The sequence below is a fragment of the Prionailurus bengalensis genome, chromosome D1, assembly GCF_016509475.1.
Source record: "Prionailurus bengalensis isolate Pbe53 chromosome D1, Fcat_Pben_1.1_paternal_pri, whole genome shotgun sequence".
Lineage (NCBI taxonomy): Eukaryota > Metazoa > Chordata > Mammalia > Carnivora > Felidae > Prionailurus > Prionailurus bengalensis.
Window position 1 is genome coordinate 16,837,026 of NC_057346.1, and position 27,497 is coordinate 16,864,522.

At 55.4% G+C, this 27,497-nt stretch overlaps 1 protein-coding gene across 8 annotated transcripts; it reads right to left on the bottom strand.

Annotated features, from left to right (window-relative positions):
• Positions 1–383: 383 nt before the first annotated feature.
• USP2 (ubiquitin specific peptidase 2) lies at positions 384–25,785 on the bottom strand. Of its 8 annotated transcripts, XM_043579616.1 has the most exons (15): positions 25,670–25,780; positions 24,336–24,539; positions 17,162–17,979; positions 16,748–16,933; positions 5,144–5,194; positions 4,529–4,652; positions 4,234–4,345; positions 4,021–4,131; positions 3,780–3,844; positions 3,457–3,560; positions 3,293–3,373; positions 3,062–3,140; positions 2,736–2,843; positions 2,440–2,560; positions 384–2,166 (listed from the first exon to the last, which is right to left on the bottom strand). In XM_043579616.1, exons 3-15 carry the CDS (start codon positions 17,936–17,938, stop codon positions 2,079–2,081), a joined length of 2,007 nt encoding a protein of 668 aa, XP_043435551.1. In that variant the 5' UTR covers positions 17,939–17,979; positions 24,336–24,539; positions 25,670–25,780; the 3' UTR covers positions 384–2,078. The 8 variants fall into 8 exon arrangements, with proteins under 8 accessions (XP_043435551.1, XP_043435549.1, XP_043435553.1 ...); XM_043579614.1 differs by lacking the exon at positions 24,336–24,539 and having other exon boundaries at positions 25,670–25,785; XM_043579618.1 differs by lacking the exons at positions 24,336–24,539; positions 25,670–25,780 and adding an exon at positions 24,613–25,070.
• Between the last annotated feature and the right edge of the window lie 1,712 nt (positions 25,786–27,497).

The following is a 27,497-nucleotide window of genomic DNA, read 5'->3' on the forward strand; positions in this document are numbered from 1 at the left end:
TCTAGTAGATATGCTAATTTTCTTCGGTGTGAAGACGATGTTGAGGTTATGTGGGAGAATGTCCTTACTCTCAGGAGACGCATGCTGAAGTATTTAGAGGTGGTGAGGGCACCTCACCACTACATGTTTGGCCCCCAAGAACAAAGTATATGTAAACCAGCCTGGCAAAATGTTGATCGGTGAATACCGGTGAGGAGAGCATTCAAAACGTGCACTATTTCAGTTTTGTAGAGTTGGGAAGTTTAGACTGAAAAGTGGGCAACTTTTTCAAGAACTTGGAATTTACAGTCTGATGGGAGCAGTAAAACATGTGGTGACTAACAGGCTCACAGCTCTTCCTGGGTGCAGACCCTTCCCAAATCAAGATGCCGTCACTTACCAACTTCTTTCTCAAAGCTATTATTTATTCTGTACAAGGTTCCGCTGTACATCAGACATTCTTCCACTCTTGCTTACACAGTAAACAAGTGCACACCAGCCCTTTGGCTCAGGTTCACAGGGCTTCCCTGGGGAAGGGGGTCAGGCCAGTTAAACTTGGGGCGTCTCTCTCTGATGCCTCCTGGGAGCATTGGAAAGCTTCAGGCTCCAAGGGGCACACGCTGGGCCCACCTGCGTGGATGCACAGAGCTCCGTGCCTTGGTGCCGGACGGCTTACTCTCCGGGACAGCACCGAGTTTTGTCCAGAACTACTCAGGGCAGAATCACGCCCGTGGGAAAAGAATCATACGGCTGAGGCAAGATGTCCCCAGACACCCAGGCTCCAGCTCCTGGGGTGGGACTGACGACCGATGCCAAGAGGGGCTGAGGGGTGGCATGGGCATCCCTGAGAAACTCGGTCCAAAGGGCCTATGTCTAGGAGGCTCTGAGAAGGGGTGGGGGCATGAAGGTCAGGAAGAAGAAGCACATTAAGAGGGAATAAATTAAAGGTGAGAGAAGTTCTAGGGATAAGGGGCTTGTGCTATCCTTCAAACAGCTGGGGAGTAGACCAGGGGTGGCTTAGAGGAAGTGGGCAGGAAAAACTTGATACGCTACCGTAAGAAATCTCCTTCCACCTACTCTCCTCTTCACCTCACTGCGATGTAAAACAAGCCAGGGGCTACGGGCACGACCCCCATCTGCCCCAGCGGGTTTGAACACGGCACTGGGGAAAAGGGAAGAGGCTGAGGGATATTTCAGGGAGGGGCAGTTACCCCCTGGTCCCCAAATGCTATAAGGCACAATTCTTGGAGGCAACTAGATTCCATCCAAAACATTAAAACAAAAACAAAAACTTGTTAGATCCCGGGTCTACTGTGGCTGTACTTAGGGCCTGGCCGACGCCCACCTAGCACCACTGGGGGCTAGCATTAGAAAAGCTGTATTTGAAGAACTAAAAAAAAAAAAAAAAAAAAAAAAAAAAAAAAAAGACCAGCATAACGTCCCAGCTGTGAAGAAGTGTGAAGGAGAGCATCTCCAGTCTGAAAGCTTTAGTTATTGTAATTAAAAAAAAAAAAAAAAAAGTTGGGCTTTTAAAAACCAAAATCAGCTTTTTTAAAAGTCATCCCCTTGTCTGTCTCCCTGGAGATAGCAGCGTTAAGAGGGCTCTTGGCTCATGGGTGTTTTTCTTGCTTCTGGACTGGTGAGCAGGGTCCAGGCGAAGACAGGTGCCAGGCTCCGGCGCCGGGGCTCCCAGGCGGCGATCCTCCCAGCAGGCTCCAGAGGGCGCTGTCTTCTCGGGAGGAACGGGGGCTGGAAGGGCACCAAGAGGACGAGATCTTCTCCCCACAGACCGCTGTTGTTTATTACACACAGGAAAAAACCACAAGCTTAAAAACGCAAACAAGAGAAGCCGAGGGGACACTGTGCTGGCTCCGGGCTCTGTGTCCTGTCGATCTTCGTGCCGCGTATGGCTCAGGGGCTCCTGGCTCCGCGCTCCAGACCCTGACCAGGCTGCAGCAACTCCTGCTCGGCAGCTTTAGTTTACTTTATTTTTCTCTTATTTGTCAGGATTTTTTTTTTTTTTTGTCTTTAAAAAAAAAAAAAAACTTAGGGTGTGGGGCCACCACAGGAAAGGGAGACAGGGATGTAGCTCCTTGCTGCTACATGCGGGAGGGTGGACTGGCCAATTCGTAGAAGAGCAAATAGGCGTCGCTGGTGCGCACTTGGCTGGAAGACATGGGTGTGACGCTGTGGAGAGAGCAGGGAAAAGTCAGGGCCCTGGTGAGTGGGCCACCGGACACAAACTGAGTGGCTGAGGGAGTCGTGAGGGCCCGCTGCTTCTCTCCCTACTGTGCCCCCAAAGCCAACCTCTCTCGTCTTCTAGAAATTCTGCAAATGGGCAGCAGACTCGTATATATCACACGGCCTTTTGGCTCTGACCTTTTGCAGTCAAGTGGAAGCCACACAGATGGGTGAGGTACAGGTGTCTGACAGCCAGGAACCCTGAGACCTCTGTCTCACCTGGAGTCATTGAAAGTGTGCCATTCGCCCGTCACTGGACTCCGGCAATAGGCTGTATAATGGCCGCCCATGGTGGTTCCAGAGTGATTGGACACAGCGTACAGGTTGTAAACAGCGTGGTCTGAGGAGGAAATACGAGGTTTCAGGCCCCCAGGGCATTCCTCTCCCACCTGGCCTGGCCTCTATTCCTGATTTTCAAAACTCACTCTTCAGCAGCTTCCTTCTACCTCTTGGCCTCCCATCTGGATTTTAGGCACCTGTACCTTGTTTCCACCCTTCCAGCTCAGAATACTCACTGGTGTTTTCTGAGGCAAATTCTCTCAAGTCCAGGTCTCTTAGTGGGAAATTCACAAATGTTGTGAGCTTGCTGGTTCGTATCCTGGATTCTGAGAACCGCTTCAGATCTGGTGTTGATGTGAGTCAAGGACAGACAGGGTGGCAAGAGTAGTCACAGTAAAGGAGACTGGGTCCTAAGAGGGCGATGCGCTTCTCAGAAGCATTAGGGCAAACAGGGAAAGGAAAGTCTACCACGTTTCCTTTTTTCCTACTCTGTTCGCCCTCACTTAGGCCCCCAGTCACTCTTTGAAGGCAAGGCCCTGCCCAGGGGGACGTTTAAGGATACGGAGCACCAAGATCTTTGGGAACCTCTGGATGGAGAACTTCTTTATACATCGTTTTCTGGCTCGGCAGCGACAGCACATCTGAAAGACACGACAAACAGAGCTACAGAGGACTTGGGAGAGAAGTTAACAGGCCGCGTCCCGCAACTCCTGGGCTCGATCTGCCGGTGACAGGTCTTTCCCAGAGAGGTCTCTTGTATGTGTGCTCTTGCTCTCGTGGAAGGGGGACTTACTGGCTTTTCATCGCCATCAAGCACATCCTCTTTGGTGAAGAGCCTCATGCAGTCCATTAAAGTTACCTCAGGATAACCTCGCTGGGAGAGACAAAAAGTCACAGGTCGATGACGTGCAAAGATAAGAGTGGGAGTTTCCAATGTGGGGCAACAGGGGCACATACCTTAGCGATGGGCAGGGAGAGGTCCCAGAAGGGATCAAAGACTGTAGAGCAGTAACCACAGTCAGTGCACGTCAGGGAGCTCTTTAGCTGCCCAACAAAAAGATCTGCAGAAGAGATGGGACAGCGAAGCTTAAACCCGGAGAAGGAGCACACGTCTTCTCTGGGCTGCGTCCCTTCTCAGCGCTCCTGACTCTGTCCGTGGGCCACTGGGCAGAAAGAGGGCTCCCTGGGAGGGTGGTTCTTAGGGCTTTTCATGCTCATTCTCTACTCAGGCAAAAGCAGTTGAGGGGGAGAGCAGGCATTCCTCCCATTCACGCACTTACCCCCGATCCGACTGTCTTCCCGTTCTAGGTACTTCCTCCACATCTGTCGCCCTTTCTCATCATCACTAGGAACCAGAGAGAGGGAGACAACTGGGTCAGAGCTCACGAGAAGTTTAAGGATCCATCGATCTAAATCCTTAATATTAAGAATTCTCTCCAAATTATTAACCCCAAAGTAGTCAGCAAAAAGATCACAAGTTCACGAAGGGTTTCTTTCCTATGGCATTCTCCTCTTACTTACGGAAGATGATCGAGGTTCTCAGGGTTGGACTTAGGCCTCACTGTTACCCGGTTCACCTCGTTGTGGAGCCCATCCAGAAGAAAGCGCAGAAACTCCTGAGCATCTTGCTGACTGAGTCCAAAGAAAAGAGAGTGAGCAACACCTCTCATTCTAAGAACCGACCTGCTGTGGCCGACTCCCACCCCGGAGAGGACATGTCTGCAAGGCTCTTACTTATAGCCAACGAAGCGCGGGGCGTATCTCTGGATCTGGGTCTTGAACTCAGATGGGCTCACCACATCATTGGGGGATGAAGTCCATATGGTCTGGATTAGTTTTGCAAACTCTACAGGAAGGAGAGGGTAGAGAGGGGGCACGGAGGGCAGGTGAGACATTTTCTGGAAGAAACTCCAACTAGAATCCCACCAAAAAGCAGCTAAAGGAAGAAAAACAGGACGGATACGTAGAAAACACATCTGCTGGAGTATGGTAGTGGAACGGAGAAAGTGTCCGCGGATGGGCTCCTCACCTTCCATGAGGGCTGTGTGGACACTGCTGCCGTGGCTCAGATCCCGCATGTAGAGCCTCTGGAGGCAGTAATCCCTCAGCTCCCGGGTGTTGCTCAGACACTGCAGAATGGAGTTCATGAAGCACTGCAAGAGATCATCAGACCATCAGCGGAGAGAGGCCCCTGTCATGCGTGTCTACTCACGCAGTACCAAAGGCCCTCTGGTTCATCTACTCCAGAAGCGAACCCTCCCACAGCCTCAAGTTCCTCTTTTCGCAAGTGAAAGGGGTGCAGTGAGGCAGATTCCCACTGCCGGCAGAGGTGGCGTAACTGGTTATTTACCGTAGAGACGTACAAACGGGTGTGGGTGAGCTGGGCAGAAGTGGGTGGGAAGTGATGGATGTCCTTCAGGAGAAGGATCCAGGAATGTAGCTGACAGTGAAGAGGGCAACTCCCCTTTAGCAGTGCTTCCTGCTCGGGGCGAAGAGTGAGGCAAAGCCCCGGCCACAAGGGCACATTTCAACGGGCCTAGAGGATGGGGAGTCAGCAGGAGCTGGGAGGGAACTCTGGTTAGGTGGTCCCAGGTGGGACAGGAGGGGGTGGCCTCAGGAAAGAAGTGGGCTGGGAAGAGCTCACCGTGTTCCCAAGGTTTCGAAGACCAGCCAGACCCTGGGCGCTCTTAGAATTCTGTAAGCAAAGAACACATGGCGTATGAGACTGAAGGCAGAGAGGCTGCGCCTGGGGTAGGCTCTCCCGGGCACTTTTCTGCCAGTCGGAGCCATGAGCATCAGGCACACACATTATTCTCTCTTCAACTTTAGACTATGTACGTGGTAAGAAAGAGGGCTGAAGGATGCCTGTCATTTTCAACAAACAGCAAAAATATTCTTCAGGGCTTTCTTTTGTTGAGATGTGTTCTCCACCCCCCCCCACCCCCAATCTCTATATTACTCTTCATTCTCTGCCACACTGGAGGCTGGAGATTAGAATGAGAGACTAGGAACTTGTGTATTTGATTCCGGCTACAAGGAACTCCAGGTCCCAAATCCAGGCATTATCTCCAATGACCCACTTTTCTGCCCGTAGATGTCCAAAACATGAAGCAGCTGTCATAACAGGCACTTCAAGGAGGTCTTGAAATGCTCAATGACAAAACATCTGAAGCGAGTCGGATCTTCAGCTGGGGAAAACCGAAGTTGGCCTGCCATCCTGAACTGCCGGGAGACAGGTGGGATTCCTTCCAGCTGAGCTCAGCTCCTAAAGGCTGATTACAGCCTGGGAGAGTCCTCCCTGCCTGGCTCAGGTTTCAGCATCCTGACTGGTCACTGGCTGGGAACACTTCTGACGGCAGACTGTGGCCACACAGAGGTAAGCACCTGGCTGAAGGTGCCACTCTGGTTCTTGTCCTTGTTGTGGAGGCCGGTGAGGGGGTTGGAGCGAGGCAGCTGCTAGGCCGAGGACTGTATTGTTTGTCCAGCTCTCTTGGCTAATTCCGGCCCTACCTCCAAGGAGTCAGAAAACATTTGGTCTCAAAGGGTTAAAGACACAGTGCGCAGATGAGCCTGCCACCCCCTCTCTCCGGGAGGGGACGCGGGAGCCGGCAACTCTGGAGCAACACTGACTGGGGCATGCGTGGGGCCAGCTCAACCCTGATCAGAACAGGAGCCTGAAATAACTCAGCTAAAATTACTCATGCTGTGTGCTGACAGCCTCTGAGGCTGTCAGCAGCTCAAAGCCCATGAGGTTGTCAGCTCAAGGGGGTGGGGAGAGGCAGGCTGAAGGAGGGCTTTTCTCAGGAACTGCCCTGCTGATCCCACAAGGAAGTGGATCCCTCCTTCCTAGTTACCAGGTCTAACACTAACAGGGAAGGAAATATACTCAGAAGAGAGACCTGGTTTCCACCTGCAGTTAGAGAGGAAAGCTTATTGGCAGCAGGTGGGCAGAAGCATCCTCGAACTCAGCCAGCACTAGACGTATATGGCCCCAAACACAAATTTAAATCTTACCTGACAGTCTAAACCCTGATGTTCCAGTATGAGGGCCACAACAGAGATAATTCCCTGGACAAAGACCTTATCAGCATTTTCAGGGAAGCCCGGGGAAGGACTCCCCGCTGCCCATTTGGGACTAAACGTTAAAGCCCGTCCACAAAAGGATACCCACTCTTCCCTCCCCCAACAGCCACTCTTACTCCTATTTTTGGCAGCGCTTTGTTAGTTCTTACCCCCTGTGCCTCAGACGACACCTGTCTAAAGGAGCTGTAGAGGCAAAACATTCTACCACTGGTGATCATGTCAAGGTCCATCAAGGTGGGCCCTCAGCGGAGACAGCAGTCACTCAGTACTAATGGGGGAGGGGCAATGGAAAACTGGAGGCACTTCCGTAGCCTTGACACTTTTAACTCTGACCCAGCACAGGGAGGGTCAAGAACACATCATCACCTGTGGTTACGGTTCTTGATCTAACCCTACCAATGGCCTAGCCGGTGCAGACATGGGGAAAGCTCCTTTAAGGTTTCGTTAGACCCTCTGTTAGTTTTCCTTTTCGTAGGGGGTGGGGGGTGGGTCGTGACTCTGTCTAAAATTTCCTGAGTGCAAAACGACTTGCCAATTTCTAAGCGCTCTGTGTAGAAGGCCGTTGGATAACAGGAGTCTGGGGCTGGGAGTGGAGGGGAGAGCAGGGCTGTTCTGTGCCCAGCCAGATATTCTTCTGCCATGAATAGGAAATCAGGAGCTCCGGGGAAAGTCAGCACTTTCCATTCCAGAGAGAACAAAACGTCCTAGGAGTGACCTTTCTTATGGGGAAAACAATCCTACCTCAGGGCTGACAGGGAGAGGCTGGACCGGGAGACCCCCCCCACCCAGCGAGAGCCTCTCACCCAGCGGGAGACAAGGAAAGGATTCCAGCTGCTAATGTGGAGCTCATATGCCAAGACCTGAGAAAGTCCGGATCAAGAACTTCCTCGAAATGAGCCATCAGCCAACCTAAGCTTGACTTAGTAGCAACCGCAGTTCTGAAAAGTAGACGCCACCTCCGCAGTTAGTAAACAGGCAGCATTCACCTTCCGCGAAGGGGCAGGGGGCTCAGCAAGAGCCCGCTCTGGGTTAATGGGGCGGAAACATCTGGGGATACAGAAGCACAGGCTTATGGGTCACATAAGCAAGGCTGATGGAGGTTTGTGTCTTCACACTCAAGACCCCGCTAAAGGGCTTTCCTGCTTACTTCACCTGTGCCACGAGTGTCAGCCATGAGTCCCGGCTGCAGCCAAGGAGCCTGGTTTGGCCCTGGCACGGGGCAGGGCACGCACTGCCAACTCGTGGAGCTGGTGCCTGTTACATAAGATCTGTCAAGCTCTGGCCCCTTCTCCCTTCCCCAAGGGGGCAGTGCCCAGCTTCTAGCCCCAGCATTACCCGGGGGCGGGTGGTGGCTACTTCATCTGAGGGACCCAGTGCCCACTGAGCAGAACTGGGGACTGCCGAGAAGAAAAGGGAAGTTGCCCTCTTTCACCTGTCTGCGACTCCTCTGCCCTTCGCGGGGGTCAAAGGACCCCCGTTACCAACCCTTTGGGAGAGCGCCCTTTGGGATCAGTGAGGGGGAGGCGGCTCCTTTCCCACCAGCCTTTCTTGCCGGGTTTTGGTCTTGGAGGAGTCACACGCGCAGAGTCCAGCGTGCCGCCGGTTCCCTCACACAGCGAGAGCCAGTCAAGGTTACGCTTTCCCGCACCTGTCCTGAGAGGTGCCAGGAATTAAGAGCCCAGGGGCCACCTGGTGCCGGGGTCTCCAAGAGGGAGGGCAGGAGGGGGGCTCGGCCTGGGACCTCAACCAGGGGAGGGGGCCGCGAGTAAGCCTGAGATCACCTGGGGAGGGGGCATTCCTTGCCGGGAGAAACTGGGAAAGGAGGGGCGGGGGCTGGGAAGAATCGGTCCCCCAGGCCGGGGGCGCGCGCGGCAGATGGGGGCGGGGGGGGGGTGGGCGTCCCGGGGAGGAGGCGGAACCCTAGGCCCTCGGCGTGGGGGTCCCGGAAAGGGGGCCCCGCGTACCTTGGCTTTGTTGAGCAGGAGCCCCACGAAGGTGGAGAGCAGCAGGGAGGGGGAGAGCGGGGAGCGCGGCCGCAGCTCCTTGGCGAGGGCGGGAAAGGGGGCGGCGGGGGGGTCCTCGGGCAGGGTCACGGTGTACGAGGTGCGCATGCTGGGGGGCAGGCGGCGGGCTCGGCCCCACGCCTAACGTTGGCAAAGGGGGCGCGGGGGAGGACCGCGCGGTGCCGCGGCCCGGACGCCAAGGCCGGCGAGGCCGCCACAGGACACAGTCTGCGGCGCCCGGCGGTAACCGCTCCGGCCGGCCGACCGCGCGCTCCTTCGCTTCAACCTCCCCGGCGCTCGCCGCCAACCGCCCCGACACCCGGCTCTCTCGCGCTCCGGCAGACTGGCGGCCCCGCCGGCGCCTCGGGCCCCACGACGTCAGCGCCGGGGGCGGGGCCGGGGCTCCAGCCCCGCCCCCGGCGCCGGCACGCGGCCCCCAGCGCGGCCCCGGCCCCGCTCGCCCCCGCGCCTCCCGCGGCTCGGCCCCCGGCCCGGCCCGCCCCCAGCCCGCCGGCCCCACGGGCCGTCTAGAACCCCCGTCCCGGGGAAGGGCTGAACGGGCTCCCGCGCCGGCCTCGGGGTCGGGGTTCTGGAGGACACGACCCCACAGGACCGTGTCAGCCCGGTGAGCTTCCCCCCAAGGCGGTTCACAGTTCCTGACTTCTGGGGGCCGCGGAGCCTTTGGCGAACCCCGTGAAAGCGCCGTTCTCTCCTGGGGGCGGGGGGATGCACTTATGCACAAACTTTTGCAAGGCGTTCGGGGCTGGGGGTACTCAGGCCTTCGTGGAGCCCAACACCCATACAAACCGCGAGGGTCGAAGGGCTCCCGGTTAGGAGGATGGATTTCCGCCTCGTCGGCGCTGAACTTTTTTACCCCCCAACCCCGCCCCAGTCCCACCTGGCCCATTATCAAGAGAGGCACTGCTCCTATTTTATAAAGTGCAATAGGTCACTGTCCCATTTGGCCCCAGGGAAGAACATTTTCTGGCTTCTTCTGTCCAGTTACCCAACTGCATCTCTCACCGAATCTCAAATTTGGATTTGTTTTGGGAGGTGGGAAGAAAGAACCACCACGTTGAGGAAGCAGGTGCTCAGCCCAGGTGGGTGGGGTGGTGAGTGTACTGCTCTGACCCTAAGGGCGCCAAGGCTTGAAGAGCAGAGGCCTCTGCGTTTTATTTCGATGCTCCACCCCCCACCTCCCCACCTATCAGGGACCCACACGGAATCTGCCTAGAGAAAGTATCTTGTTTGGAGCCTGCTGGCTATTTTTAGCCAGTATTTTTAGCGTTTAAAAATACTCCGAGAAGCAGCAGTGTGTGCTGTTACTCATCTGTGGCCTCCTTCTGTGCCTCTTGGCGTGCTCATCCCCACATGTACACGCGCACCGCACACACGACCACAGCCACATGGGAAATGTGCCCGGGACACATGAGTGGGCATGAGGCAGGAGTCACAGGGCATTTCACCTGATGGTGAGTGAGGGCACCAGTGTTAAGGGTGGTGAGCTCCACAGCCACTGTCTTCACTCGGTGACCAACACTGGACACACTGCCATGGCCTTTTCCTCCATGCTTCCCTCTTTCTAGGTGCACTCTTTCCAGCAAGTCCCACACAGTCTGCAACAATTCTTGCATTGGATCACAGCACGCTTCGGCCCCCAAACACCTAGAGCACCGGACTCTTGCCTCCAGTCCAGAAGCTGAGCTAGCTCTGCGAGGCTGTCCGTCCACAGGCTCCTTCCAACATCACCACCCTCCCTCTTCTCTGATCCCTGCTGCTAACCAACCTGCTCTTAGTTCTCTGCTTCGGCACTTGCCTTCTCTCACTTCAAGAGCAAAACTGCCACGGATTAAGTACTTATTAAATGCCAGGCACTGGCTAAGTGCTTTATATATGTTATCCTAGTTAACTTACATAATTAACACAACGCCGTAGGAACTATTACCTCTATTTTCTGGATGAAGGGCCTTAAGTCCTGAGAGGTCAAATGACGTGCCAGAACCACAAAGCTAATAAATGACAGTGTGGGGCTTTGAACCCCAGCCTGCCTTACGGCAAAACCCATGCTTTTAACAACTACCAGGAGACTCTGGAATGTCCTTCCTGCTCTCTGCCAATTACCTGCTTGTAAATTCTGCTCAAAACTTGTGTTTTCCACAAAGCCCTCTCCAAAGAGTTCCACCCAGCTCAGAACGCCCCATTACTGCATACCCTCTGTCTACTGGTGTTCGGTTTACATAGTACTAATTTATCTTAATATGTTTATCTTTGATTTATAAGTGTCTCCAAAGCTTCTGTAAATGGTCTTCGAGTGTGTGTTGATTGTGCCATCACAATGAAACTCCCTCAGGGGCAGGACTGTGGGTGCTCTTAGTGGGTGCTTAATAAATGGTGTTGATCTCATCTGTAAAGTGGGGGCCAGGATTCTTGGGTATCCTGGAAGTCCACTGAGCCTCACAGGGTGGGGTGAGTCTGGATTTGCATGTTGAATAAGCATGCTGTGGTAAGTGCTGTCTAACAGGTGCTTACCCACGGGAACATTTGGCTTCTCGCCCCATGACTTAGTCCAGTGATGTGAGTACTACCCCCCCCCCCCCGCCCCGGGATTCTGTTAGCACATTTTCTCCCTCTTTCCTGGGATGTAGAAGGTTAAGGGCCCAGAAGGGGAAAGCTACCTGGATGGGAGCTCTTTGAGAAGCCTGGGGTGAGGGGAAAGAATTCACACAGGGTCCGGTCTTGTCAGGCAGGTCTGACTGCTGCAGGACACAACCAGCAAAGAACTGTGGCTCATTTCTCAACTGGCCAACCCCCCCCCCCCCCCCGCCCATGACATGCTTTCTCCTCAGTGCCATTTCTTGAAGTGGGATGGGCAATCTGGGATCTGAATCTGGCTCTGGCTGCATTACTCTCTGCCTCCTGAACGGGGCTCATTCCGGCAGCTCGAGACTGCCATTTCTCAGAAGCCTGTGCTTGGCCTGTCTTCCCTGTAGGTTAAGAAATGTTCTTCACCTCAAATCTTTTTTGGCATGGATGGAGTAGAAATAAATTAGAGTCAGGGTTACCTCTGTGAGGGCAGGACTGAGAGTATCCTGCTTCCTCAGATCTTAGGGGCAGCTTGGTTCAGGGTTTGGAAACACTGAAGCAGGCCTGCTCCCCGCAAAGCAAGCACCTTTTATTACTGTCACAAATGGAGAGACTGGTGGCCTGACTGATTGAACCGGTAGGGGCTCAGAGTCCTTCATGGGGGTTGGACTTTCAGCCCACAAATGCCCCTGGGGAAGGAGGGCGCTCTGCTTGCCTGAATCACTCAGACCCCAGGAGGCCAAAAGCTCTGTACTCCCTTGAGCCCCTGGGCAATCTGGCCTGAACCAGCTGGATTCCAGAGGCCCACACATTTCCCTCTCTCGCTTATATTTCTGTGTGGGTGCCAGTTTTACGTATCCATTGAGGTGACAGGGTGCAGGGGGCCACGTGTGCAGCTCTGGGCCCTGAACATGATGTTCATTTCTATAGCTGATGGTCAGTGGAGCGGCTCCCCCATGGGCATGGAACATTTTGCCAGGCTTGGATTAACTTCTACATTGCTGAGCCCCACCCCAGCACCACATGAACTCATGAAGGCGTCCTGGAGTGGGGGTGGAGGAGGAGGCGGGGAGGATGATGCTGGGCCCTGATTGAGAAATTGAACCTGGGTAAGGCAGCACTGGGGCCACCAGCCAGCTGACAGTCCATAGCCAGTGTTCCAGGGATGGAGATGGTCAGTACCTTGCTGACTCTAAACGCAAACCCCAAACTGACTCTCCTTTCTTTCTCAGCAGTTAGCACTGGTCCTGGCCAAGGGATCCTCCTGCTTAAGGTCTCCTCTGAGTGACCTTCCCATGCTGTCAACACAGATTCAAGCCCTTAGGAAGTTCAGCTTCCTCAGGGTGGCTGAGTGGGCGAGGGCAGCTCCAGGGTCTTGGGCTGCTAAGCTGGACAAACGAGACAGTGGGGATGCAGTTCAGCGTGGCTGAGTAAACAGAGGGAGAAGGCAGGGGAGGAGAGAGGAAGGTCACACTTCTCCGCTTCTCATCCAGGACTTCTAGGGCAGTCCCTGCTGTCTTCAACTTGTTCTCTTTGGAGTAACCCCTGCTCACTGCATGGCAGCAGTCAAGTTCAAAGTCCCACCCAAGAGAAAAATCACATGACCTCTGCTTATATAATCTCTCTGTCACTGAACAGCTGGGAACCCAAGTCTTTGGGAGATGAGTCAGCAGCCCCGGTGACAAAGAGGACCCAGGTAGTCTAGGTTCCTGGACCTTTTGCTCCTAGCAACAGGTTTCAGAGCAGAGGGCAAGGGTCTGGAAGAGGCTGCATGGGGAGAATAGGTGGGGCAGGCTCTGAGCCTCCCTCCCTGGCTCTGTATCTGAGCGGCAGGTACTTGGCATGATGACTGCGCTCTGGAGGGCCCTGGGCCAACCGTAGTTTTCTTAGAGGAGAGGGTGGCCTGGGCAGGGCGGGGTGAAGGCAGGGCTGAGGCTGGCAGGCAGAATGCCAGGGAGCAGTTGGAGGGGTGGGGCGGGGGAGGATTAGGATGGATTGTAGGGGTTAAAGCGCAGCCCTGGCAGGGCTCAGTGGGAACAGCTTGTCCTTCCATAGGCCCAGGGAACAGGAGAGGTGGGGCGGAGGGGGCTATAACCGGTTGGGTGCTTGGGCTCCTGGCTTTCTGCAGGGCCAACCCACCTGGCCTGGCTTGGAGTCCCCACAGACAATGGGTGGGGGTGGTAGTGAAAGCTTTTTTTTTTTCTTTTTTCTTTTTTTTTTTCTTTTTGCCAGTTTTGAGCTATCATGTCCCTCCCCTCCAATCTGTCTGCATTTTAAACAGAAGGTGGAGCCTGGGGCAGCCCTTGTTATCCTAGGCTGAGGTGCACCCTGGCGGACTGGTGTTTTGTTGGTGCTTATGCAAGCACGGTGGGAGGCGGGGGGGGGGGGGGGGGGGGCGTTCAGGATTCATGTATCCCTTCCACCAGTCCCTTACTTGTGCTCAGCTGAGTCTGTGAAATTCTAAGTTCATGTTGGCTGTTACTATTAATGAGGGAAATGAGTCTGGTTAGAACTCTTCTACACCCTGGTGGGGGGCCTGCTTTTGACCTCCCTTTATGAATGTCAGCTAGTTCAAGTCAGCTACCCTGAGAGCCCCTCGGGGTCAGGCCTGCCCCAGGGGACCCCAGAGGAGTCCCATCACACTGGGCCCTGCCACTTCCTCACCTTTGTTCCTCCCAAGGGTGGTCCCCTCCCGCCCCATTCTACTCAGCTGTCAAGTGCCCCTGTCCTATCATGCTCTTCCATAGCATTTTATAGGTTTCAGATTCCTTCACATCCACTGTTTGCTCTGAGCCTCACGCCCGCCCCGTGAGGTGGGCAGGGCAGGCATGACCAATCCCTTTTATGGATGAGGAAACAGAGCTCAGATGAGAGGTGTCTAAGGTTAAAGAAGCAACTGTTCTTTCCAGCCTCAGACGACCCCTCCCTTTCCCACCACCTATGACACCTAACAACACCTGGGGCTGCCTCCTGTCACAGCTGTTCTAAGAACTTATTTCCCCAAGTTGTGAATGCGCTGAGGGCAGGGACCATGGCTTGCATCTGTCTTGCCTCCCAAAGCACCTAGAAAGGTACAAGGAGGACTAACATTTATTGCGTGCCTACTCGGTGCCATGCAACCTTTGATTTCTCACAATGATCTATGAGGTGGGAACGACGAACACTCGTTTCATAGAGGTTCAGGTTCAGACATTAAGGAACTTCTCTAAGGTCGCACTGTCAGTAAGCTGAGCACCATAAATGAATGAATGAGAAGTCGAGATCCCCAACTGGAGATCTGAAAAGACACTGCACCTGCTTTTAGAAAGAAGTGGTCCAGGCCCCCTGAGCAGGGCTGTTCGCACCTCAGGAGATGGGAGTCAGCAACAGGAAGTGAGGCTGAGAGTGGTGAGGAGGGGGTGTGAGGCTAAATCGGACCTTACACCAATGACCCATTAGGAGCCTTTCCCGTTGGTAGTGTCTTCTTGAGTGTGAGCTGAGGGTGAGACAGTAGCTCAATCGTAGGCGGTTACTGGCTACTTAAGTGTGCTGGGAATTGTTTCTGGATGGGAAGTGAGGGATGTTAGGGGGGCTGAGTTTGCCCCGGGGCAGTCTCAAAACTCCCTTCATCTGGCCCTGGAGGTGGAGGAGGGGCTGAGGTGTCCCCTGTGGGAGAGGTGGAGGGCAGCAGACTCCTGGGGGGGTTTGAGGTGTGCCGGTGTAGGAAGGAGGCAGAGTCCCAACGGAGTTTGACACCCAGTAGAGGAGACCTGGCTGGGGGGGGGGGGGTCTGCAGTGTAGTCTCTGGAGAGGAGGTTTGCAGACCTCAGGCTGCTGACAGATTACCCGGAGTGCTTGTAAAAAGGGCAGAGTCCCAGGCATATCCCTAGGGAGTTTGATTCAGGGGCTCTGGGTGGGGCCCAGGCCCCTGAATTATTAAGCCCTGCAGGTGATTCTGGTGCAGGCGGTCTGCAGACCTTACTTGGAAGAGCACTGCATACCATAGAGAACCCTTCTCTTCTGAGCAAAGGGAGGAACCTCTCAGAAGCCTTTAGGGCCCAAGCCCCTCCATCGAGAGCTGCTTTCTGGTTGCCCCTGAGATGAGCCACCCCAGACATGCCCAAGGAGTCATGCTCCAGTCCAGCCACACATCCCTCGGACAGCTCGTATTTCTCCCAGGCCAGTGCTGTTGCCCCTCACTTCTCTTTCACACTAGCCCTCCAAGATGGCCACTCCTGCCTTGTCACGTTCTGAATGTGCCGGGAGGCACCAACTTTTGTGTCTCCCATGGCACTTCACAGACAGCCCATAAGGGCCAAGACTGTCTCATCAAAGTTGTCCTCTCAAGACCTTTAGTTATGACAGGCTTAACGGTCTATGATCCAAAGTTCTGCCCCTATTTTGCACCCCTGCTCCATCTGTCTGGACAAGCCCACTAAGCAGCATTTATTTCTTGCTGTGGCACAGCTATTATTTCCAAAAGGCACCTGTCCTAGAAGTAGGGGACTGGTACGTAAGGTGATGAAGGAAACCCAGCACCCAGCTCTCCTGACCATTTACTTGTCCATCTGTCTATCTGTCCATCCGTCCATCCATCCATCCATCCACCTACCCACCCACCCACCCACCCACCCAACCACCCAACAGCCAAACACCCATCCACACATCCAGCAGGTTAGCTGAGCTCTGTGTGGTGCTAGGCACATGGGGAGAGATCTGGAGGTGGGATTTCTTTCTCATCCTCTGAGAGCTGGCCACTTTACGGGTACGCTAATAACTAAAGAAAAGGGCCGCGCTGCACCTCCAGACTGACCACAATAAAGCACGGGCCTTGCCGCGCTCCCACCCTCTCCCTGTCCTCTGTGTCTGGTTTGCTTCGGGAGGCCGCCTGGCGTCCGACGGAGGCCCGTCCCCGTCACGGGTGGCGTGGGGGGTGGCCGCCGCCCAGCCAGCACCACCTGGACGTCCTGCGGTGGCCCGGCCACCGGTGTCCCGGAGAGCATCGGGGCGGCTGCTCTGTGCCAAATCCCGAGGCCACGGCCGCTCGGGACGGGCCTCGCGAGGGGATCGGGAGTCCTTTCCACGTCTCGAAAGGCGGTATTTATTTTCATTGGGTGGTTGATTCCTCTGACCTGACGTTTTAGGGTTTAACCGAACGGCCGGTCCGGGAGTGAGCGGATCTGCCCTTTCTCGCTGATGCCAGACCCGGTGTTCCCAGGGCGATTACAAGAGGGGAGACAGTTTATTTTTTCACAATTTAAAATAAGAGTTGTAGATTAGATGTGTGTAGATTAGATGTGTAGATTAGAGGTGTGTTCAGGGATTAGATGCAAGCCAGCCCTCCTCTTCCCTCATTCTAGCCTAGGCAGGACAGGAATATAGACGTATGGGATTGTCTCACGCCCTAGACAAAAATTTCTCCACCGTTTTCTCCCAAGATACAGGATGAGCACTGCCGTCCAGACACCCTGGTCCTGAGTCAGGACCAGTGTCAATCAGAGGGGAGCCGCGCTCCCCCTGATGTCTTATGCCAACGTTAAGCCACGTCCCCAGGCTGAGCAAGAGGAGAGATGCAACCAGAGCAGGGAGGCCTCTCTTACCACAAGGAACACTGGCGGTTTGGGGGCCTCAGCACTCAGTCCAGGATGGTGCAGGGCCTGCAGGGGACACTGGCATGTTGGGTGGTGAGGTGGCGGGTGAGAATTGCAGTGTATGTGGGGGTAGCTGACCATTTCCGAGAGTACTGCTGGATCGTCGTTGAGTGCATGCGTCCTGCAATGGGTGTCCTAGGGAGAGTGGGAAAGTCCCTGAGCAAGGCACCGAGCTACAAGGGTACCAGACCTGCCGAGATGACGTCTCTGGCTTGGGCTGCAGGAGTAGCTGTCATGAGGTTTAGGAAGAAAACCTCTGCCTTCAGTCATCAGTCAGATGGGGAGTCCTTCCCTTAATCTGGCTCTTCTACATCATTCGCTCCCTCCCCAGCCCACCGACGGGTCCCCACGGGGCAAACTCACCATGGTGTCTCGCCCTGGGGAGCTGGAGCGGCTGGACCCAGGGGCCTGGCCCTTACTCTTCTCCCACAGAGTGTAACGGCCAGTGGGTCGGTAGGTGGGGCTGAGGACTTCAGGGACTCGAGAGGAAGGGGCCTGGGTGGGCACCTGAGGGGCGCTGCCCTTTCGACCATAGTTCTCCAGGTAGTCTGTCAGGTACTCCGAGCGGCTGGCTGCCTGATAGAGCCCCTGCAGGGCGCACAGCTCCTTGCGCGTGCGGGCCAGCATGGGGCTGCGGCCCAGGTTCCCAGGGTCTATCCGATAGCTATCTGAGGTCCGGAGGCTGGAGAAATCCCGGGCCAGGTCTGATTGACTGCTGGACTTCTTCTGGGTCAAGGTTATACCCTGGTCCCGGGCAGTCCCGGGCAGGTAGCTGAGGGAGTTGTTGGTCACTCCATAAGGGAATCCACTGCCCCCGCTGAGTCCGCTCCCTGAAGGCCGCTCAGTGCCTCGAGTCTGGCTCTCTGCCCGCTTACCACCCCCGATGATGTCGGGTCTCAGCAGGGGGCGGCCCCTGTCATAGTCCAGGATGGAAGAGGGGCCGTAGGTACGGGGACGGGTGAGGAAGCTGGTTGGGGGGCCTGGCTTAAAGGCGAGCTTCTCCTTCTCCAGGAAGGAGGCAGCCAGGTTGGCCCCATAGGAAGAGGGAGTGTAGGTGCCATAGCCTGATTTGGCATAAGGGGCATCTGTGTAGTGGGCCGATTCTGTGTAGCGCTTCAGGGTGGAGGAGAGCTGGGACATCCTTCAGGGCGGCACTCAGTGGGGACTGGGAGCCTCATGGGCTGAAAGACAAGGAAAGCAGTTGTCAGAGGGCCCTGCCAGGTTTCAGGCTGCCCCGTACCTGCTCTTCATCCCCAGCTGGCCACAGCCAGAGACCACACTGTCCGTGTCCGCAAGAGGCTGGCCCGCTGTTAAGAAATACCCCCGTGCGTGTGCGTACACACACATGCCTGCGGGTTTGCGTACAGGTTTGCACGCCCCCATGTAGTCACGCCTGAGGGAGAGCACAAGACGCCAGCTGGCTTTGATAAACCGTACGGGGCCATCGATCTCAGCACGTCCTGGCCGCTCCGGCTGCTCCCTGGCAATGACCCAGACTTGCGAGTGGGAACTGCCCTGCCTCACAGGCCTCCAGTTGACTCACAGTATTCCAACCCAGATCTCCTCTGCTTTCAGGGGGTGCTACCGCCCTCAACCCCTGGATTGAAAATACGGGACATTTTAAGAATTAAGACTGCTTCCCTCCCTTCCTGCTTAAAGGAGGGGCAGGAATCCTTTTGGAATCCTACATTATCTGAGCTGGAGTGGCCCGAGGATCACTTGGTCAGATCCCTGGTGGGGAGAAGGAGGCTCATGAGAGGAAGTAATGGGGGCTAGGGAGGCAGTGGTGAGTGAGCATGTGGCAGAAAGGGGACTTGACCCCAGTCTCCAGATCCAATCCCACAGTTCTTCCCTGGACATGGTCACTTGCTGTGGTGGGGAATCCTCGTGTGATGGAAACTGCCCTCTTCACGGATCTAACTCTTCTGTTCGAGGTGGAGTTAAGGTCCTGTGGCCTCCAGGGGTTCCTCTACCAACATCCAACCCAGCCGCCTCAAGGGTGATGACTTGTGCACAGGGGGCCCCCTAGAGGCTAAAATCCTTCACTACAGGCAGTGCTCTAGTGGCTGCGTGCCGTTTTTTGCAGCTGGGGTGGGTCTGGCGAAGGCACCCAGAACTCTCTGAATTGAGGGGTTGTAAAACCAGGATTGGAATCCAGGCCTTTTGGGTTTCTAGACCAGTGTTCTTCTTGCTGTACCTTGATTCACCACCCTCTCCCCCACCCCATCAAGTTTAGGCTCACTTGGGGACCACCAGAGTCCCTTCATCACCCTAAGGGCACAGGCTTTATCTACAATGGAGCTGAGGGGCAAAGGTGCTTTGGAGAGGGGAACCATTAAGGTCAGGCCCCTTTCCTTGAGGACTTCAGGGGCTCTTGTGGGACTCCTGAGCTGGCGGTGGTGGGGGGGGGTTGGCGCAGAGCCCTTCAGGAACCTCAGAGTAGTGGTGCAGGGCTGGTTTTGACTTGCCCAGCGACTGACTAGCTGGGTGATTTTGCACTATTCATTTAACTTGTCCGAGCCCCAATCTCCTCACCTGTACCGGGAGTATAATCATCATCATTATGCTTCCTATCTCACAGGGTTGTTGTGAGGAATAAATGAGATAATAACACGTGAAAGCCCTCGACTATGACAGTGGTTATTATCTCTTCCCCTGGCCCCTACCAGGCCCTGGGCTCCTCCTTCGTAGGCCTATAATAATGTCAGGGCCGGCCGTCTCCTGGCCTGGCTGGCCTCTGACCTCAGCCCTGGGCGCCAGGCTTCCCCTGCATCCCTCAGTGAGATGTGCGGATGAGCAGGCAGCGGGCAGAATCTAGCCTTTCAGCAGACACCGGCTCGGGCAGCCCACAGCCTGCCCTAGGCTGGCAGCCCAGCCCATTTGGGCAGAGAGGAGCTGATGCCAAGCCCTAAATGCTGTTGGCTTGGCAGAAAGCCCTAGAAACTCAGTCCATGCAAGGCGTGGGATAGGTGCAGGGGTGGGAGATCAGCAGGTGGCAACCTCCGTATGGATCCCAGAACAGAACTTGTAGACCCTGCCAGAGATCTGCAGCAGTTTTCGGTCTGGGCTGTCTCCGAAAGGCCTGCTCCGCAGTTACTGGGTATGCTTCTCCCACCTGGCCTGGGGACCCCTGTCTTCTCTTGCATGCCCTTGCCCACTGTGCTTCCACCTCTAGCACGGCTTCCGCTCTTTTCTAGGAGAAAGTACCTGGAGGAGGACCTTGTGTCCGGTCGGAGGGGAACCACAGGTCTCCTTCCATCTGCTTAGTCTCTGGGGTGCAGAGAGGAAGAGCATGAAGGCTGAGGGAGGCCAGGGGGAGACACAGACAGAGCCACCGGGGGCAGGGGCGTGGGACTAGTCCTGCTCTATTTCACTTTGGAGAACTCCATCAATAATTCAAAGTCAAAGAGACTCCAGGTCTCAGGAACTGGGCTCTGGGACACCAGGCGGCCAATCAGATACAACCTCCTCCCCACCCCCAAGGGCATGAGCTCATGCCTCCTCCCCATGGCTCTCACTCCCCCTCCTCCACACTAAGGCTCCCAGGGAATTGGTATTCTGCAGGCAGTGCCCCAAACTCGTGACCTCTCCTGGCCCTGCTAATGACGCAGAAGTGCTGGGGCCAAACAAAGTACAGGGCACAGAGACAGCCAGTCCTGGGAAGGCCCACGAATATTCCTTGGGAAGGGATGGGGCTAGAGGTGGAGTCACACCTTCTGGCCCGTAGAGTCCCAGGAAGTCTCCTAAATCCCGCTCTCCTGTCTGCTCCCATCTGGCAGGCAAGTGACAGACCTCCCCCTTGCCAAGGCAGCCCTGGGGGGTCATACCATCACTAACAGCTCCCTGGAAGCTGACTCTCAGTGCTGACATCTGGCTTATAGTTCCCCTGTCTGGGGAGAGGCTCCCTTTTGGGGCTGAGGCCTTGAGCATGCCTGTCCCCTTCCCTAACCCCTAGTTTCATCCTTGAGAAAAGTGTCAACACTTTCCAGGTGAGCAGACAGCTTGGGTTGGTGCCCCTTGGCATTACCTGGCACGGCTGTCCCTGGAGACTGCAGAGTTCACCACGGGTGGGAGAGCAGGCTGGGCCCTGGCTGTAGCCTTGCTGCGCAAGACAGGGACAGGACGGGCACTCACATGGCTTCGAGTCTCCTTGTTGCCACAGGAACGGGCTGGACTGAATGGCCCTTTCATGGGGCAGTGGGAGGCCAGCCGATTGGCTGGGATTCCCCCGTCTCCCTCTCTGCCCGGCGTGGGGCCCCCACTGCCCGTCTCCTTCTGCTGTTTACCCAGAGCTGGCAAGTATAGGCATGTGGCTCTAGGCAACTCCTCCCCAGGTGCCCGCCACCTCGGACAGCGGGGGCCCTCCACCTGCCAAGCTCCTCCTCCACTCCCATCTTCGCAGGGGCGCCTCCACTCTTCCCTGCTCTGTCAGAGTTCCCCCTCACTTTGCTGTCCCCCCCCCCCCCCCACTTTGGAGGCGCCTCTGCCTTCATTCCTCTGCCCAGAGCACTCAGCTTCCTGAAGGGACATGCGGTGCCTGGCGCTCTCCTGAGTGAACTTCGTACCGAGCGTCCTCAAAGTCTCAGTGCGGATTTAGGCTTGGATTCTTTCGGAGAAAGAATGTAAACTTGCAAACATCATTTGAAGGCTTAAATGATTTATGTTACATTGAAATGACCATTTTTGCTCAAAAGTCAAAAAACCGACAAGAAATTAACTAATGAAACTTTGAAGTGTGTAGCACTCATATTTCTGAAGTTACTGCAGTTTGGAGCTGCACTAAGGCTCTGGGACACCCTGTATTAACCTGCTTAATTCTCACGATCACCCTACGCAGCGGGTGCTGTTATTCTGCCCACTTGCAGATGAGGAAACCAGCATTGGTGGAAGTGATGTGGATTTCCCCAAGGTCACACTGTGAGCAGTGGCAGAGCTGGACTGGGGACCTGTGCTCTGTCCCCTAACAGCCCCCCCCCGAAGCCCCCCGCCCTGTCACTTCACACTTCCCTGGCCTCTCCCTGAGCTGCACAGGGTAAGACCTGCGGCATGGGGTCTGGGGTGGGGGAATGCAAGCATCCACTGTCTAGGCAACAGCGTGGCGGGTACAGACTCCCGCAGGAGCGGCCCTTCGAGTTTCCACGGCCGGCAAATGAGAGCGAAGCCAAGTGCAACCTGAGCGCCAGTACAATTCTGATCGGCCAAGAGATGGTCCAGGAGGCCTCCATTTCACCTGCGGTGCCAAGCTCCCAAGTGTCCCCTGGCCGGCCTGGGCCCTTGGCCCCAGGCCTGCTTATGGACATGACCCCCAGCCTCCTACCCTCGCTGCAGCTTGGCCCACTCCCCAGTGTACCCAGGCTGGATGAGTCAGGGGTTAAAATGAGCCCTGTCTCCCTGGAGCAGCCAACCCCCTTGCGTCAGCCACTGTCATTTCCTGTTGCTCACGTGAAGGGCTCCCCAACCTGCCCAGCCAGGGGAGGGACTTGTTCCCCAGGAATCCCAGGCACTCCTGGCCCCCGGGGTAGGGGATGGGTAATGCCCCACATCCCAGAAGGCTTCATGACCCCTCTCTGCCCAGATCCACTCTGCTTTCTGGCACGAAGGCATGCCAGCTTCTGTGCCCTTGCCATTGCCTGGATAGAAAGCCCCTAGCTGAGTTTCCGAGGCGTGCCTCCACAGAGTTCAGTCCTTCCCTCCTACCCAGGTGTCCAGGACAGGTGAGTGGAGAGTCCCGCCAGGTGCTTGGGAACCTCCACAGTGGTGACCTCAGAGCTTCCCAAAGCCACTTGCTAACACCATTGGAATGAGGCACTGCTGATGTGCTGACCTTGAAAGGTAAAGAGGGCTGAGAGAGGGGTCCTGTCTCCCTTCAGCTACACTCTCTGACCCTTAACTGCTATCTGCTTGGGCACTGTCTGGGCACAAGCATCAGCTCCTAGGTTGCGGGATGCTCTGGGAGATGTGGTGAATGCAGATAGGGTGGAGGACCGGGGTGGGGGCCATTTGCGCCTGCGTGTTCCAGGAGCTCTGTGTATACCTCTCGGTCCCCAGCAGCCTCAGGGTGTCCCCTCGCCTCCAGCCTGTCACTGGTAGCTGTGTCTGTCCAAGGCTTGCACTCAGGGGCCCACCAGTTTAGTGCCTAATCCCCTTGCATGCCTTGGCTGAGGGTCACTCAAGGGAATTTGGGTCTGTCTCAGTCTCTTTTGCTCCTAGTAGTTGCCCAAGGGCTGGGAGAAGGGTGAAGGGGTGAGAGAGATTGGAGATTAGGGCAAGAATCCTGACTGGTGGAGAAGGGGGTGGGCCCAGGGTAGTATGTCTATAGTATGCTTCTTGATTTAGGGTTTGGAGGGGGTAGGCATCTCTACACTTCCAAGAAAAGGCAAAGGAGTGGGCCCTCAGGCAGTATCGGTATCCTTAAATTCTCTTTCCGAATCACCGCTCTCGGGAGCTCTCCTGGTGCCCCCTCCCTAGGGGAGAGGCCCAGTCTCCCTGCTTTTCCTCCAGGGCTTATCTTTTTTTCTGTTCCTGCTGCCTCCTCTGCCTCTGCCTGCCTCCTCTGAGCCTTCGCCTTCAGTCTTGCCCACAGCACCTTCCAGGCCCTGTTGGACAGCCTATCACATGCTCCTCCCAAACACCCAGGGCTCTCTGGACAGCAGCCCCGCAAAGCTCACATACTACAGGGGCAGCTACTGACCTGTGTCCGGGGGCACTGGACAGGATCTGGGGGCTTCTCCTTCCCCAGCAAGGCAGGGAGAGCAGTGGAGAGCCGGGAGGCTGGAGTCTGACTGGGGCTGGGTAATCCGGAGCTCAGGTTACCGACTCCGATATATATAGTATCTTATCTGACCTCACAGAGATGGCTAGCTCAACTCACTTGCATTCCAAGCCCGGGGAGAATTAAAGGGGCAGAGGCAGGCCCTCCCTCGAGGTGCTGCCCTTATGGGCCAGGGCCAGGCAAGGAGATCCTGCGAGGGCTCTCTGAAGGAGGGGGCATTTTGAAATGGACAGAAGGGGGACCCAGGGGAAACAGAACTGGAAAGAGGGCAGGGGGATGGTGGGGGTGGGAGGAATAGAGGCAAGAATATGGAGAAGGAAGTGTCGGTCACAGAATGAGAGGAGAGGATGAAGCCTCAGTGCTAGTCCCAATCCTCCCTTTCGAGGTGGAGTAGCTCCAGAGGTCCAGGGCGTACAGGTAGTGGGAGGCAGGCGGGACCTGCTCTCAGGTATTCAGTCCAAACTCTTACAATGGACTTCTAGGCCTGGGCTTATATTCCAGCTCATTCCTTTTTTTTTTTTTTTTTTTTTTTATAGGCTCTGACACTGTGGGCAAGCCACGTTAAGCTGTCTGAACCTTAGGGCATTAATCTGTAAATCAGGAGTAAAAAGGATAGTAACGCTATACCTCCCAATTTTAAGAATTAAATAGAATAACAAGTTTCCCTGGCCTATGGTTAAGAGTTCAATAAACGATAATAATGATTATGCTGAATACTTCCACTTATTATTATAGTTAGTGGCGGTGTGTGTAAGGAGCACCTACCAGGGAAACCTTCTTAGGGAGAGCAGGGCCTCGGGGCTACCCATTGGGAGTGCTCTGTTCTAATGCCAGACGACAGCCCCATGGGTTTCTGAGCTGGTCCGTGTCCCATAAGTGGCGTGGGCAAACGACTCTTGCGATATTCCCAGATGTCCAGCCCATCCAGCCGAGAAGGGCCAGGCCTGTTTCGGCTCCTTCCCCCTTTGCCTAGAAAAATAGAGCAAGTGCAGCTGTCCCCAGGCTACCAGGAGAAAGCTGCTCTGGGGTGGCTCCACTCTACCTGTAGGAGTGCTCAGGATTCCAAGGCCACAGAGCTGGGCTGGGCAGGCTCACAGGAGGAAGGAGCAGGATTCTTAACCTCTTGAGCCTTGGTGCTCTTGTGTGCTCCCGGTCCGTGGCTCCTGTTTCCCGATGGCTCTCCCTGAGGACTGGGAGTACCCAGTACTCCACCCTGTCTCAGCAGAGGCTACTGACTCAGCTTGGGTCCTGGTGATGCACTTCAGAGGACGCCCTCGTCCCTGGCCCTCATTCCAGTCCTCATTCCGACTCCAGTTTGGTACGCATCTACAGTATTCAAAGGAGTGGGGGATGCCCCAACCCCAGCCCAACCAGCTCTCCTTTTCTCCACTCTCCGGGGTTGGGCTTGGGGGACCTTCTTATGCCGGTGCCTTGGGGAGGTGAACATCACCACGATCTCCAGTGCAGCCCCATTCTAGAAGGGAGATCAGGAGGTAGGTGTTCATTCCTCAGAGGACAGCTAAAATGGGTTGGTCAGGGCTTCCCTTGGCTGTTAAGTAGAAGTTACTCGCCTTGGAGCACCGCGTGCCTGCTTCTGGTTTGGGATTGGTGAGAATTTCAAAGATGCCTCTTTCTGGTTTGGGATTGGTGGAAAATCTCCCCTTCCACTTAACTGCTGCCCTACCCCCACCCTCACCCCTTCGGGCGAACTGAACGGAGACAGCCCCCAAGAGCTGAAACAGGGTGGAGTAAGTGAACTGGATGTACACGTGGGGAGGGGGGTTGTCAGTGTCCAGGCGTCACTCTCAGGCTGTGTACCACACAGGGCACAGAGACCTGGACCTGCCCAAGCGGCATTTCCTGAGAACACACTGATCAGCACACAGATGGCTCTTCCTGGCACCCCGGGTCTGTCAGCTGGCAGGTTCCCCCCTCCCACAACTGGCACCCACAGCTGGAGCTCCTCCACACAGCTGGCGCTCGCCCTACATTTCTGGTGCCCGTTCTACCCAGGCTGTCGTTGACACCTCACTTTCTGAGCCTCCAACGGCACTGACCTCCGCATCCCTCCTCCCCAGTCTGCGACAGGTGGCACGTACCTGCCTCTTCTCCGAGGATGGACGAGTCGAGCCGGGCACAAGCATGGAGCTGCGGGTGAGTCTCGGCTGGTACTGGCGCGGCGCAGTGAGCAGCAGCTGACGCAGAGGGCTCCCTGGCCTCGGCTCCTGCCCGCCTCTCCCCCACCTCCGCCGGGGGCCCAGAAAGGACCTCCCCGGGAAATCGGCGCCACCCAGCGGGCAGCCGCCTCATTGCGCCCGGCCGGCAAAACCACGCCGCGCGTCTCGCGTCACTGAGATGCGTCAAGGCTATTGGCTTGTTCCAATTGTGACGTCAGGAGAGCCCCGCCCGGCCTGGGTCTCCCAGGCGACCGGTATATACAGAGAAGCACGTGGAGGCAAAGCCCGCGAGTTTGGAAGGGGTGGAGCTCGACCAGAAGCGGACTGGTAGGTGTCAAGGTGGGACCCAGTGGGAGGGTATTGGGAACGAGAAGGGGTTCCCGGGAGAAGGCCCAGCCTTTGAGCCCTGGGGTACAGATACCAACTTCCAGGTTTGAGGGAAGGCTAAAATGTTCCCGCTCCTTCCCACCTGCCTGGGAGAGGAGAGGGTCTGCTTTGGCTCTCCTGGTTTTCTCTCCTCTCCTCTTTCTCCACCTCTCTCTCTGCTCATTTTACTAACATGAGACCAGTGATTGGGGATGACTCTCTGGGGAAACTGAGGCACTGAGTTAGTGGAAGGGAGTTTTTTTGTTTTTTTGTTTTTTTGTTTTTAGTTTATCGGGAAAAAGCTAAGACAGAACTTTGCGGCTCCCATTTGTTGTGTATCCTGTGGTGTTGAAGAAAATCACACAGCCAGGTAGATTGGCGCCAAGGCAAATCCAGGTTTTCGGTCTTTCCAAGTGTCCTTAGCTCCTTCTCCTGTTCTCTGTGGCTGGTATTTCTGTCCTTCACCGTTGCCTTCAAGATCTTCCTTGTCTTCTGTTTCCCAGAGAAACTAGAGCCAACCAGAAGGGAAATACTTAAATTTCCGCCTACAAACATATCTGAATCCATTCTTACCTCTGCTCCAGGGCAGTGAAGGAGGCTTCCCTCTTCTTGTCCAAGATGACTCCCTTTGATCTTGATTCTTTATACTCCTTTGGGGTCCCCCTTCCTTCATGCTTTATGTGTAGCTCTTGGATGTGCTGGGCACTCTTCTAGGCACAGAGGAGACTGCAGTGAACAGAACAGGCAAAAGTTTTGCCTTCAGGGAGCTTACATTCTAGTAGAAGCAGAAGACAAGTGAAATATGTAGTGTGTTAGATGGCAGTAGGAGCGATGGAGGCAAACAAAACACAGGCAGATGCACAGTGTGTAAGGTGTTGTCAGAGATGGTCTCAATGAGAAGGTGACATCTGAGTGACCTGAAGGAGGTGAGGGAGTGAATCATCTGGCTATCTAAGGAAAGAATGTTCTAGGAAGAGGGGAACTACAGATGCAAAGATCATGAGGTAGAAACACAGTTGCCATTTTTGTGGAAAAACAAGAAGGTCAGTGTGACTGGCGTGAGGACAGCTTGGGAGATGAGGTCAATGAGGGAAGGCCGGGATTGCACCCTCTAGGGCCCTAAGGCCATTTTCATGGACTTCAACTTTTACTCTGAGATGGGAGCCATTGGAAGGTTTTGAGCAGAGGATGGGCACATCCTCTGATGTCTGAGAACACATCTGAAAAGAGCCAGGGAACACATCTGAAAAGAAGCAGACCATTAAGGACGTCACTCAAATTATCTGGTGAGAGATGGCAGTGTTAGTGTGGTAGGAGGCAGGAGGGTGGGGAGGTGTGGTTAGGTTCCGGACGTACTTGGAATGTTAGAGCCAATAAGGTTTTC

Bases quoted from the DNA above. Each gene is read 5' to 3' on its own strand.
- USP2 (XM_043579614.1), bottom strand. From the start codon at position 17,938: ATGTCCCAGCTCTCCTCCACCCTGAAGCGCTACACAGAATCGGCCCAC. The intron at 3,845-4,020 runs GTAAGTAAGAGG...TCTGGTTCCTAG, and splicing joins GAGAACCTCGATCATCTTCC to TGATGATGAGAAAGGGCGAC. The intron at 3,141-3,292 runs GTAAGTCCCCCT...CGTGTCTTTCAG, and splicing joins TTGATGGCGATGAAAAGCCA to ATGTGCTGTCGCTGCCGAGC.